Here is a 14,917-nt window from a genome sequence, read left to right on the forward strand (position 1 = left end):
CTGTCAACCTCTTAATTCTTAGAAATAGTGTTTACCAAAAATTTTCAAAACACAAAATCAGCAGAGCAAGGTACCACAGGTTTGTAGAATAATGGAACCATATTAAGGGAGTGAACGTGAGATAAGTAGGAGTGCCATAAAAGGGATATGGCATTGCTTAAGTAAAGAAAGTACTGGGGGCCATTATAAGTCTAAGAAGCACAAACAACACGACTGGAGGGTGTAGCACGACTGACAATCTTTCAAAGAAGTTATAAAGGACCATAGAAATACACCTTATTTAAATCAAAATTATAGGCCAACCAAAAACTGAACACAATTCTTGTCAAGAAATAATCAAGGGAAGAGCATCCTTGTGAACCTGACAAGATTACATTAGGGTGCAAATACACGTCAATACCAGAGAGACAGACTTAAGAAGCTGGACTAAAAACAAAAGGAAGAAATGACAAAAATTCTCAGATGAGAATGATAATGAAACACTTAAAAACACTTAAAATCAGCAAAATCATACTTTCCTGTCTTTCAAAAAACATTTTTAACATTGGACTATTTTTCAATTTCATGCCAAGGACAGGCAAGCAGATTTTACACACTGATGCAACTATGTGGCAATTTCATCAAACTACAGTGTAATTTCCCCAGAGGAGAAATAAAAGCCTTATTGCCTAAAACTCTTTGTATAAACTCAGACTAAGCACTAAAATGCATACTGTAGGCAATACTCACATTTCAGCAGATGGGCAATATGACCTATGAGGTCTTTCCCCGACTTTACATTTTAACATTCTGTCATTTCTAAACAGTGTTGTTTCGGCTAGAATGGATGCAGAAACACAGAGTGAAAACTGATTATCTAAAACTGAATTAAAATAGATGGAGGCAATTATAACAGTGACTTATGTAGCAGCAAGTAACATGGTATTTTACTGATGAAGTAGTCACAAAAAACAGCATAAGGCACCACTTTGAAATATGACTCTTCCTTGAATATATGCTATCTTTTAGTTCCTGATTTGAAGACATATTTTTTTCTTTGTGAGACTCAAAAGCCTAGGATGCTACTATTCTTACACATTAATTACAGTGATCTGGGCAGGACTGGGAGAGCTCTGTGTTCTCTGGATTTACTGTTTGAAGGTGTGTAACTAAAAGCCACTTACTCAGAAAATGAAACAACCTTTCTTGTACACAGAGACAACATTGACCTCTCACTGTCACTGTATCAAACAATGAATGTAACAATCACAGAGACATAAAACCTAACAACTGTCATAACCGATTTACCAAGATTGAGAATTGAGTTTGCAAATCAATTAGAGGAACTTCAAATGTCACAACAACCTTTCATGCATTTACATGATCTCCCCAAATCACTGGAATATTAAATGGTTCATAATGTCAAGGCAGATTTGTTACAAAATAATAATAATAATAATAATAATAATAATAATAATAACAACAACAACAACAAATGCCTTCGGGTGTCTGACATTTTGGAGTATTGTTTCTTTGTTTTTAATAACTGGGAAAGCTCTAGGAAAAGACTTTCAAAAACAAGCTTTGATTACTGTTAGGAATTAAAAAGAAAACATGTCCTGACAAAGAACGCAGTGGAAGTTTTTTACTATACATCAAGTGATAGGAGAGAACACCCTGGAAGAGGATTAAGCATACATTTAGAAACATAAAAGGAACTGGCTGCTTAAGGCAGAATGTGGGTAGAATGCAGGCATCCAAATCCACAAGCGCAGTCCTCAAAATATTCAGCTTTAGGAACTTAAGATTTTTTTTTTTTTTGTGTCTACGCAACAGTGCTTCAAACTCAGCTGTGAAAAACATCTATCTCATATGACTGACAAGCAGACATGAGGTAGCCTTCTACTAAAGAACACTTCGGACAGATGATGTCTCTCCTCCTACCCTATCTTTTTAGGTACCGATTCCACCCTCCGATTTGAAGAGAAAATTTTTAAAATATCCCTCTTACCCTTCCTCCCTTCCCCCCCTCCCCCCCCAGTAAATCATGATGCCTGGCAAAAATATCACCCTCACCACTCTCAGCCTGTTGTAAATCCTGACTTTCGCCATAGGAGGTCTGGGAATAATTAACACCTAATCTGATGGTCCTTTCGAAAAGGTAACCAACTTCACAGGCAGGTGTACCAATTCTGAGCACTAACATATAAAATCCCTGCTGCAGACCTGACCCTGATACTAAATAAATGTTTGGCTGAGAGGACAAGAAATGGGAACATTATGTGCTTCAGAGAAATGGGAGAAAAATGGCATAGAAAATATTACAGCAAGAAGAACACAGAATCTGCAGGAGGCACCATTTTTTTTTAGGGCAGATGTAACAAGGAGAAATCAAGAGACTCCAAAGTTAAAGTCAGCCCATCCTTCACATGCTGCTATATGCTTTGTGACACATTCTGAAATGTCTTTCAATTATAGTTTAAGCTCTCTACTCATACACAAACAGGGATCCAAGCAGCTTTTGTTACCAGCCCATAAGGTAGTGAAGGCACTGAGTTGATATAATTACTAGCTACATAATTCTTCAGACAGATGATAATATACTTAATCATTCAGATATATGTCTATTCTGCACAATATACATGGATTTTCTTATAGAGATACCCCATGAAATTTACATTTCACATGAAATGAAAATACACAGAAGAAATAAAGATAGTATTTTCTTTCCTTTACAGCATGCCCTATCTTGCTCACCTAACCCAGCCACAGAAAGCCTCATCCTGCATCTGCTGCTACATATGGGAACATAAATAATTCCAGAGCACATTGCATGAATATAACGTAAAATATGATTGAAATTATTAACCCATATTGATATAAACATAGATCAGTCAACTTAATTATTTTATTTCATACATAATACACACTAGCATATTACTGTATGCCATTCAGTGATAAGCAGTAATACCCGTTTATATTTTTATATGCAGATGATAAATTTCTTCTTTTAAAAGCTTTACTTCTATTACATAATTCCAGAAATAAGAATTATATTTAATATAAGCTATCTCTCCAAGGAAACCTTAAAATTATAAAATAAAAATGTCAGCACCATCTTTTAACTCCAGACATACAGAACTGTTCATTTTCTTCCCAGAAATTGCCAGCTTTTATTAAAGGCTGTTCTTTCCCACTCACACATGCATCAGTTGGAAACACAACCATCCAGAAGACCTGAGGTCAGAGATCCAAGTTTTTTCAACTCAACAGAGAAGTTCAATTTAGCCATTTTCCCCCGCTGAAAGAAACCTAATGCTCAGAATTTCAATTTAACAACATGTCTTACTTTAGAGGTATGTTACAGTTTTCCTTACCGGGACAAAAGAATGAAATGAATCTTGCTCACGGTTCTCAATAGCTGAAATTGTTTTCAACCAGAAGAGGTAGCTTGAAATATCAGACATTTCAGAATGCTTCATACCGAAAGCTGCAGTGTTAGGGGTACTGAGGTGAGACAGTCTTGCAAAAGGAGGACTTTGGATGTGTTACATAAAGTTCTTAATTAGATCTCTGGTACAAATTACTATCCTAAGAATAAAAAGTTAATCAGAAAGCATCACTGGAAGGATAGGAGGGCAAGATTAGAACTGAGACAGATGTTTCACTTTGGGATAATCACACAACTGCCTAGCTAGATGTTGTTACACTATTCAGAAGTGAAAACATACGTGAAAATTAGAATGTTCCTCTTGTATAATTTAGGACTAAACTGTTCACTGCTGGTTCTCCCCAGAAGAAATCAAAACAAATAAACAAAAACCTAAAGAGAACTGCATATATTTATATTCAGTTGCAGCAGTCACCTAACTCTCAGACCCCTTTAAGATCCGAGCCAAAATATATTCATATAAATGGGAAAATTTGGAAGATAGGCATTGAAAATAGAATTGGCATGAGAAAAATCATTGCAAGGATTTTGGTGACAAAAAATAAGAATCAAGCAACAGAGTTTTGCTTTGTTTTGTTTTAATGTGACTAAATTCAAAAAACTATCCTAACAACCATGGGATGTGAAGGATTTCTTGTGTCTCCCAAAGGATGCCATTCCACTCCACTGCCAAAGGGATGTTGTACAACTGAGTTATCTCTTCACCTGTTTGGGTATATTTTCCCTGCACTTATGGGAGGTGTTATCATGCTGCAGAAATGATAGGACTTCCACTCAGAGAACAGACGTGTTTGTTATGATAAAATACAGAGCCCACAGAAAACTTAAAGGTTTCAGTAAGGTCAGGATTTTAGTGACAGCATCTTTTGGGGAGGAGGATGTAGCATATGTGTGGGCTGTCTACTCAGACAACTCACACAAAGACTGACATTGCACAGAATTTCTGGAACTGGATGTCACCCTGTACCAAAGAAGCTTTAACACAGATCTGAATCTCAGAGTTGCTAGGAAATCATGACGAAATGGAAATATCAGATATAGAAGAATATACCAGAATGAACAACATTTATAATCTTCGATTCCTCACCTTCTCTTAAAAATGGATTCCTAAAAGGAAGTAGTGTAATTAGTATTTGTGGAGAGAGGTGAGAGGAGAGAGAGACTGAAACTTACACGGTACTAGGGACAAGAGTAGGAAACAAATGGCCTTAAACAGTATGTCCTTTACTGTGTTGCAATCTTTTTCTTTTTGTCTACTACTAACAACTAATTTTAAGACCCCAAATAGTTGTAATCAAAGTTAACTGAAAAATAATAATAGAAAGGCCCAAAATAATTGAAAAAATCAATTCAAGTTTAGCAATTAATGCTGATAGAAAATAAAATAAAGGCAAAACATTAAAAATCATAAAGATTTGCCTGTTTTAGTACAAAACACTTTATTTCAAAAAAAAGCACGAAAACCTACACAGTATACCCTGGGTACATTTTTGACCAACTTTCTTAAAAACATTGGTGTAAAATTTTTCAAAGAAAACAAAATGTTAAACAGCCTAAGGCAAAAACTGCCCCCTGAAAAAAAAAAAAAAAAAAAAAAAAAAAGAGAAAATTGTATATCAATTATATATGCAAATATATATCAAATAGCTCAAAAAAATATATATATATATCAAATATATATCAAATAGCTCAAAAAAAAACCACAACCACCTAAGAATTAACTAAAGTGCAATATCTCTTCAAAGACATATTTCAGAAAATATCTCAACTGACCAAATGAACAGGTTCATTTAGTGCAAATTCTGAAATCTATTAGCTGTATATAACAAGGAACAGGTAACTCTTCCTTTCCTTGAAAACTCTATCCACAGGCATTCACTACTGTCCACCGTCGTATTTAGTGCAATGGTTTGAGTCGACCTTTTGTTTGACCCAGAACAGCTGCTTGTATTTTCTCGCAACATGCTCAACACCATCTGCTTCACTGAAAAGTGGAAGACTTAAAGTGGGAGGATAAATAAAGTAATTAGCCAATTCTTCATCAACTCGAATAGCTAATGATTACCCCCTTATGTTTTAGGACATAAAATGGATCCCTGGCTGTGAAAATGGTTACAGCTAGAATAGCTGCAATAGGCTTCTACTTTCCCTCATGCATTAGGTGCCTGTGGGGAAGGTTTGAAAGTGGGGGGCTGCAGGGCTGCTGTGGGGGGAGGTCAGGGGCTGCACTGTGCCAGCCACAGATGTTTCCATCAGGCCCCACAACAGCCCCACAGAAAGACACAGCTGAACCCAGCAGCCACATTGGAGGCACCTGTGAAAATATTTCATACTGGACAGAAAATGCCAAGGAAGGGGAAAGGAGGCATCACCAGGGATAGAATAGCAGGAAGTACCCATGGAAAAGTACGCTCATCACCCAAAAGGACTGCAGGCTGTGGACAAGCCCACGCTGAAGCAGGTCCTCCCCCAGAAGGCCTGCAGCCCATGGAGGACCCACGCTGGAGATGAGGAAATGAGAAAGAAGGACACAGCAATAGTAAAAAAGAGTGAAAAAGAAGGAAGAACAGAGAGAAAACACTAAGCCCTGACCCCAAACTGCCATGCCACCCCCATCAGCTCACCGAAGGGACTGCACGTAACCTGTGCTGACAGCAAGGAGAGAAGTGAGGTGCCTGGAGTGAAGCTGAGCCAGGGAAAAGCAAGGTCCCTAGCTCTTTTTTTGTTTCTCAATATCCAACTCAGTAAGTAAATGCTTACAAAGCTAGGAGGAGTGGCTAATAAACATATCACAGAGGGCTGTGCTTTCATTCAGAGGGACATCAGCAGGTTGGAGGGTTGGGCTGAGAGGAACCTCACGAAACTCAACAAGGGCAAGTGCAGGGTCCTGAACCTACAGAGGAATAACCCCAAACACCAGTACAGGCTGGGGTCTGACCCGCTGGAGTGCAACTTTGCAGAGAAAGACCTGGGAGTCCTGGTGGACAGCAGGCTGACCATGAACCAGCTATGTGCCCTTGTGGCCAAGAAGTCCAATGGTATCCAAAGGATTCAGAAGAGTGTTGCCAGCAGGTCAAGGGAGGTGATCCCCTCTGCTCAGCCTTGGTGAGATCTCACCCGGAGTACTGTGTCCAGTTCTGGGCTCCCCAGTGCAAGAAGGACATAAAGCTACTAGAGCGAGTTCAGAGGAGGCCTACGAAGATGATTAGAGGGTTGGAGCACCTGTAGTACGACGACAGGCTGAGAGAACTGGGCCTGTTTAACCTGGAAAAGAGAAGACTGAGGGGAGACCTCATCAATGTGTTATAAATATCTGAGGGGCAGGTGTTGAGAGGACGGAGCTGGTCTCTTTTCAGTTGAGCCCAGCAACAGGTCAAGAGGCAATGGTCACTAACTGTAGCACAGAAGGTTCCAGTCGAACATGAAGGGGCACTTCTGTACTGTGCGGGTGACAGAGCACTGGGACAGGTTGCCTAGAGAGGTTGTAGAGTCTCCTTCTCTGGAGATAGACAAAACCTGCCTGAATGACATCCTGCACAATGTGCTCTAGGTAATTCTGCTTGGCAGAGGGGTTGGGCTAGATGATCTTCAGTGGTCCCTTCCAACCTTAGCCATTCTGTGATTTTGTGATTCTGTGATTGACAGTAAATTAAATTAAATTCCCCAAGTTGAGCCTATTTTGCCCATGACAGTAATTGGTGATCAACTTCCTTATTTTTCTTTCAAGCCACGAGCTTTCTAACTCCCATTCTTCCTATATTCTCCCCTGTCCTGCCAAGGGGCAGTAAGAGAGTTGTTGTGTGGGTGTCTGGCTGCCATCTGGGCCCAACCCACCACACCTTGATATACTACAGCTTCAATCAAAGCCCACTGCAGGAGACCTTCCATCATATTGAAATATATATATATATATATATATATATATATTATAATAAAAATAGACTTTATGTAATACCTAGAATTAACTTTTCCATTATTTCTGAAAAAACATTGAGAACATGGAACATGTACACACTGTGTACATGTACTAAGACTTGTACTAAGACTTCAGGTCAAGACAATAATGGCAAAGCATGAATAAAGAACTCTTAATGAATTTCATGAATGAATTTCAAAGTTTCATGAATACTGATGAAATTACATCAAATAAATGTTTATACAGTTTATACACAAAGGCAGAGCTGCCCCAGGTACCCCCTTATGTTTTATAGGAAAAATAGCATTCCAGGTCTTTATGCCTTACATGTGTAGCTCCATTTATAATGCATATTTATTTCTATGAAAATAAGTACTGCTATCAATCATGTAAATGTTAAATAATTCAACCAGTAAGATTACATTTTATAATTCGATATTACAGATCAGCTGGGAATATCCCACTATGTCTCCAGCAGAGAATTTTAGAATTACTTAACTGTACATCACCCTTTTACATCTATCCGACTTGATTACTGCCTTCCTATGAAACATTAAAATATTTAATATTTTAAATAATTTTTAGTACAGAGTAGCTTCTATAAAGCTTTGTTGGAACTTTGCCAGTGGGTTCTTTAAAAACCTCTAATACATTAACAGCAAATGACTGAGATAACTGAGCAGTTCAGTTTAAAAGTATTTTATATTAGAAGAATAAGAACAATATAGACATGCAATTTTACATACAGGTCTATGTATTTATGGTTGTACAAATGTGTGTGCTGTTAAATCCAGAGAGCTTTAGTGGCTATTAGTGTATTTTCAGCACAATGGAAATAAGAATAGTATAGTGATTGCTAAGTTCCAGTCCAAAACTCCTACATGATTATGGCTTAACTTTGCATCTAAAAGTCAGAGGCAGCAATATTGCTGTAAAATAGTTTCAGACCAATTGAAATTCTACTCCACTAATGTTTCCTACTAGTGCTGCTGTAGTTAAAGATCAGTTGTTGTAGCAACTAAACCTGGATTTTGTGGCCTTTGAACTCATTTGGTAGATTGAATCTGAATGCAAGCTGTCTACAAAAATATAATTTTCTTCCCTTCTCTTGTGTGCCAATTTTCTTACTGTGGTTTCCAGATAAAGAAATAAAAATCTGAGAAATATTTTGTATGCATTTGATATAATCAGTATTGAAAAAATACTTTAAAAAAAAAAAATCCTTGCAGTTTGCATATCAAACTTTTTAAAACAATTTTTATTTTTTCTTTACTTTTACATAGAAACAACAAGAACAAAAAAGACACTAGCATGAAGTAAAAAATACTTTAACAGTCTATCTAACTGCAGGTGACCGTACTACTTTGGTCCCAGTTCAGCAGGGTACTTAACTTTTGGGTAGACTTCAGCATTCAAAATATAGTAACAAAGACTGTTTCAGTGTACTTAGGGAACAGTCTTAAGCACTGTGCTGAACTGAGGTCCACACAGTTTTCACTTTCCTTGCTGTTGACATTGCTTCTTAGTGAACTCTTTTTCTGATGTCCACAAAAGAAAATATTGCTTAAGAAGTTTTAACTATCTTTAATGACTTCATTTAGTCATGGTTTTGTTCTTAAATTTTCAAGTCATTTCTTGTCTTACTCCATCTTTACTACTCATCTTCATTGATGAGGTAATTGAGTGCACCCTCAGTAAGTTTGCAGACAACATCAAGTTGGGGGTAGTGTCAATCTGCTGGAGGGTAAGAAGGCCATGTAGAGGGACCTGGATAGGTTGGTCAATGAGCAGAGGCTGATGGGATGAGGTTCAGCATGGATAAGTGCTAGGTCCTGCACTTTGGTCACAACAACCCCATGCAGCACTACCGGCTCGGTACAGAGTGGCTGGAAACCTGTGCAGGGGAAAAGGATCTGGAGGTCCTGACTGATGCTCACCTGAACGTGAGCCAGCAGTGTGCCCAGGTGGCCAAGAAGGGCAACGGCATCCTGGCTTGGATCAGGAATAGTGTAGCCAGCAGGGCCAGGCAGGTGATTGTCCCTCAGTGCTCTGTTCTGGTGAGGCTTCACCTCAAATACTGTGTTCAGTTTTGGGCCCCTCACCAGAAGAAGGACATCGAGGCCCTGAAGTGTGTCCAGAGAAGGGTTATGAAGCTGGTGAAGGGTCTGGAACACAAATCCTGTGAGGAGCAGCTAATGGGACTGGGGTTGTTTAGTCTGGAGAAGAGGAGGCTCAGGGAACACCTTATTGCTCTCTATAACTACCTGAAAGGAAGTTGTGGAAGTTGTGGGGATCTGGGGGTTGGCCTCTTCTCTCAGATAACTAGCAACAGGACAAGAGCTTCAAGTTGTGCCGGGGGGGCTGGGGTGGGGGGAGGGGTATGTTGGAAATTAGGATAAATTTATTCTCAGAAAGAGTGGCCAGGCATTGGAATGGGTTGCCCAGGGAAGTAGTGGAGTCACCGTCCCTGGGGATGCTTAAGAAAAGGTTGGATATGGTGCTTAGGGACATGGTTTAGTGGGTGATATTTGTGGGTGGGGGATGGTTGGACCAGATGATCTTGGAGGTGTTTTTCAACCTTAATGATTCTAGGATTCTAAGGTCATCTCAAACTGCTGAAACGACCATCCTGTATTGATCATAGATTCATAGGACGGTTTGGGATGGAAGGGACCTTAAAGTCCATCCAGTTCCACCCCATGAGACCAGGTTGCTCAAAGCACCATCCAACCTGGACTTTTACACCTCCAGGGATGGGGCATCCACAGCTTCTCTGGGCAACCTGTTCCAGTGCCTCACCACCCTCTGAGTGAAGAATTTTTTCCTTATATCTAATTTAAGCTTATCCTCTTTTAGTTTAAAACCATTACTCCTTAACCCTAACAAAGAGACCCTCCCCAGCTTTCCTGTAGGCCCCTGTACGTACTCAAAGGCTGTTATAAGGTCTCCCTGGAGCCTTCTCCTCTCCAGGATTAACAATCCCAACTTTCTTAAAGTTTCATCATAAGAGAGGTGCTCCAGATATTTGATCATCTTTGTGGCCCTCTTCTGGACCCACTCCAACAGATACCTGGCCTTCTGGGGCTGGGGGCCCCAGAGCTGAACACTGGGCTGCAGGTAGGGTCTCAGGAGAGCAGAGTAGAGAGAGAGAATCACCTTAATGGCAAGACTCAAGTACAAGAACTAGCTGAGTGATTACCTTGTACCTCCAGCCAACATGTCCATCATCCTAAGAGTACACCCTTCTTTTAGCTGGAGGAAGGTACAAGTTTCTCACAGATTGAATGAACTCATGCAAATTGTCCCACTTCAGCAAAGCCCTCACTACCCACTGCAAAGACTTCTTCAGTAACATGAAGAATGACTAACCTCAAAAAGATTAAAATCCTATCAGGATGCCCGTGGAGCCAGGAAGTTACTAAGATTCCCAGCAAGGGGACTGGGCTTGATGCTGCACCTCCATGGTGGCCAAATGCAGCAAATGCCTGTTAAGGTTTGTGAAGATCATATTCCAGATATGCTTACACATAGCTGGGTTAGCCAAAAGCCTGCATGAAACAGCTGAAAGTTTGTTTGGACTCAACAAATAGCACAGCTTGGCCTAGTCTAGATGATAAAAGCTGCTTTATGATAAAAGAATCGAAAATGCAAAGCTCCCCATCTGTTTTATGTGAATTGCACAAAATATTTGATAATCTCCCTGCCTCAGCCTTCACAGTCTGAAATCAAATGAACATTGACCTGACTCCCAAATATCTTGGATAACAAAAGAATCACATAGTTGTTGCTTCTGAGGCGCTTCAAGAAATGTCAGACATCAGGCAGTAATGACATCTGGAGACAACACAAACAGGATCAGTTTTGCTTGATCACCTTTTCTGCCTCTGGTCATTTGTTGAACATCAACTAATACTTCAGACTTAACAAAAATAAAATAAAATAATTTGTCTTTGGGGCTTTGGAATTTTATTATTGCTATTATTAGTAATAAACAAACAAACAAAACACAGGCTCCTTTACCCCTCCTCCCTCTGCCACCAAATGTTTCTGACATGGCAATTCTGTTTCCTTATTTATTTATTTATTTATCTTTAGATTTGTTGAACCCTCAAGCACAAGAGGTAACATGATGAAATAGAAACTGGCAGAAAGTACATTAAAGTTATTATCACCTGAGGACAAATCCTGGCAAGTGAACCACAAGAAGAAAGACTTCCATCTGGAAATAAGACAAAGCATACAGGTAAACCTAGTAATGCGACTACTGCTTTGGCAGCCTTTCAAAAATGTGAAAATACAGATGAGTTATGAAAAAAGTGGTGTAGAAGTAATGGGGTTCTTCAAAGAGAAGACAGAAAGGGGCAAAGGTGGGAATGAGAACATTTTCTTAATTTCTCCAGTACCAAAAATTGTTTTGAAAATGCATTACATAAAAAGTGCAAAAGGCAACCTTTGGGTGAGAGAAGACAATGGCTATGATCAGAAGAGACAAGGACCAAAAAATGATGAATCTGAAGATCTTTTTTTTTTTTTTTTGACCACTCAGCAGAATATTTAAACAATTCTGCATTTTCATCCACTACAAAGAGCTGATTCATTCCTTTCTGTGTTTTCATTATGATTAACGTAATGTTGTATTTCTTGGTATGTGGACTAGTTTAGCTGATAGACAGCAACCAGTGCTTAATGCCAAAACAACTAGGCGTGATAACCTCAATTTTCAGCACAAATTATTTAAAGAGTAATGTATCTGTTCCAAATTTGTGCTGGCTACATGGACTTAAATGCATCTCAGTACAAACAGAAGATCCACTGAGAATACTGCTATGACAACTCAGAGAAAAAAATAACTACGAAAGGCATTTTTTTTGCAGATTTATACCCACAGAAGTGATCAGAATGCTACCACTTTTATATCTGCAATGTCTGAACACGCTAATAACTGTCCCAGAGGCAACTGCAATGTATCGTGATTCTGCTCATTACATACACTACACGTACATGTGCTGCGTTACAGTTCATTACAGAAAAAGTATGTTACAGTCATAGTGAATTGCAGCAAACTGGTACTGCCCCTCATTATATTTCTGTAGGGTTTCACTATCTTAAAATCTTTAACAATTTAAGTAATAGCGATAAAAAGAAAAAATATATAATAATAATGATCACAGCAATCTCTACGTGTTTTCAGAGTTTGAAAATCCTGTTGGCTAGGATTCTCAGAAATACTCTATGATTAATGTGTTTAGTGGATGCTCTGATAAGTGAGTATTTCCAAAAATTAGACTTCTTGAAACTATGAAGAGATGGCATCTCCTTTCCCCATCAACTTTACCTCTCCCCAAACTTTGCCTGGCTACATTTTTAGCCAGTTGCTGCTGCTTATTCACCTGTAGCCAAGTTCTACCCTTAACAAATGCCCTCATACTGCTATTCTGCTCTTAAAACACAATGCCAAAAAAAAGCCATTCTTGAAAAATTAAATAAATGAGCACAGAGTATATAAAACTGTCAATAAGTGAATGAACTTTTACCACAAAAGTTTTCATGTATTTCATACACAAATACATGCACATTAGCAGAATAAATAGGCAGAAAAAAATAATAAGCTGCAGTGGAACCCAGATTTCATTCACAGCTGCACAAGACATTATCGTTTGCCTGTAAACATATTAAAACATGAATGTGTGAATGGCTTGTACACTAAAAATGCAAATACTCACTATTATGTTTTTTTCAATTTTTAGACAGGATTAGGAAAAAAAAAAAAAAAGAAAAAGGAAATACCAGCAGGCTAGAAAAAACTGCTGTACAGAGTCACAGCGGTATTCATGGAAGAAGTATATTTCAGTTCTACAAAGTGCAAGTGTTAACATTTTTGGTTTGCTTGTTTTCTGCTCTTCCCCCCCTCCCCCTGAAATTATGTCTTACTAACATCACATGGAAAAGTTGTGTTTTAGAAGTAAACTGCTGGGAAATAAAACAATAGCAATGTGTCTTCTCTACAGGCTTACAGCACTCACCTCCAGCCTTAAGCTGGTGGCTTACAGAGAGTAAAGACTGTTCAGAACACACCAGAGTGCGAGACAGCATCTGCCCCAGAGAGGAGAGCCCAGGGCTCTGATTTTTTTTACTGCCTTCTTATTGAATAACTAGATAAGAATTTTTGGTACTTCTCTGCCAAAGTGTGATTTGTCTGTACAAGTCCATCTGCCTGACTGCAGTCTCACAGAGCTAAATTCAGCTGCAACAACTGGCTGCGACAAGTGAATTCCATATTCATAACTGCAAGATGGACAGATTTTGAGGGAACCCAGATAAGTCTGCAGAAGAGAAGAATAGAAAGAGCAAGGGAACAAGGTGTCCCCCAAACTCTCTATTTCCTAAGTGAAACATGTTTTTTTTGAGTTCCTGGAGGTAGCAAAGTGCTTGATACATGTTTCTGCACTTAGCACAGGGAGACCCTCAAGTGCTCTGCTGTTGTCAAAACCAAAATGCACACATCAAATTGCACATTAAGTGACTACCATTGAAATAGGTGGCTGTGTGCTATCTTCTGGGACAGCTTGTCTCCCATCCCTTGTCACATGCTTCTGCTCTCAGACTTGTGCTGGCACTAGGCGCTGTGCTGGTGGACATCAAGCTGGGCCCTGAAATAGGTCTTTCATAAAACTTTTTTTTTTTCCTCTTTTTTTTTTTTTCTGTTTTTAGCTTTGTGGAGTATCAGTTCTCTGACAGAGCTCACTACTCGACTGTAAAAAGCAGCACAATGAAGGAAGCAAAGCGTAGGGCCAGGACCCCATTCCTCTGGCAGCTACTCTTCAGTGGATCAGCTTAGAGGACCATGAGAGCATGGCTGTGTTTTTCCTTGATAAAGCTGTCAAAATCACATTTCTCATAAAATAGACCCTACAGGATGAAGAAAGAGAATACCAGAGCTTAGACCTTATTCACATTTTCAATAAATATTTAATGTGCTCAGCTATCAGACGAGTGATTACCGCAACGTACAAACTGGGACAAACCAGCACACAGATAAATAGCAAAAGTTTGTGAGCATGAATGCAATGTATGCTAGTACAGCCCAGAGAAAGCATTTATCACAATTCAAAAGAAAAACAAATGTAAATAAGGAGCCTTAAAAGCCTCTGTTTAACTTTTTTCATATCTGAGTGCAGCATAGCTGCTCTACAATGTCAGTTACTGGAAACCTACAGCACTACTCCATCCTGCTGTCATTTTAAATGTGTAATGAAAATCATTTGTCTGATGTTCTGTTTGACCAATTATATAAGCAATTTCAGCTGCTGAAGTAACCTGCTTCTCCTTGTACAAATACTTAATCGGAAAGGTAAAACTCGATATTAAAAGTACAATATATCTACAACAATACCAGATGTAATTTTGCTAAATTGGATTTTGTACTACATTCATAACTGGCTCCTGTGTCTTGAAAGAAAGCTTATTCCAGAACTGGAATTTACAAAAAGGATTATCATGTTTGTTTTTCTGATTTTAATTTTAGATATTACAAAACCTGCATTTTTTTGAACACATAAAAAGTTTATTTG

The 14,917-nt window shown here is 38.8% G+C and overlaps 1 protein-coding gene across 31 annotated transcripts in view; it reads right to left on the reverse strand.

Annotated features, from left to right (window-relative positions):
• Positions 1 to 14,917, reverse strand: part of DLG2 (discs large MAGUK scaffold protein 2) — a 1,027,768-nt gene that overhangs the window by 428,204 nt on the left and 584,647 nt on the right. The window contains exon 1 of one of the 31 annotated variants that reach the window (XM_068662966.1): positions 3,357 to 3,476. The exons of the other annotated variants lie outside the window; for them this stretch is intronic. Coding sequence (XP_068519067.1) covers positions 3,357 to 3,461 — 105 coding nt within the window. The 5' untranslated portion in view covers positions 3,462 to 3,476. Of the gene's footprint in view, positions 1 to 3,356; positions 3,477 to 14,917 lie in introns of those variants that run through there. 31 annotated transcript variants of the gene reach the window in all.

This window comes from Anas acuta, chromosome 1, assembly GCF_963932015.1.
Source record: "Anas acuta chromosome 1, bAnaAcu1.1, whole genome shotgun sequence".
In the NCBI taxonomy this organism is placed as follows: domain Eukaryota; kingdom Metazoa; phylum Chordata; class Aves; order Anseriformes; family Anatidae; genus Anas; species Anas acuta.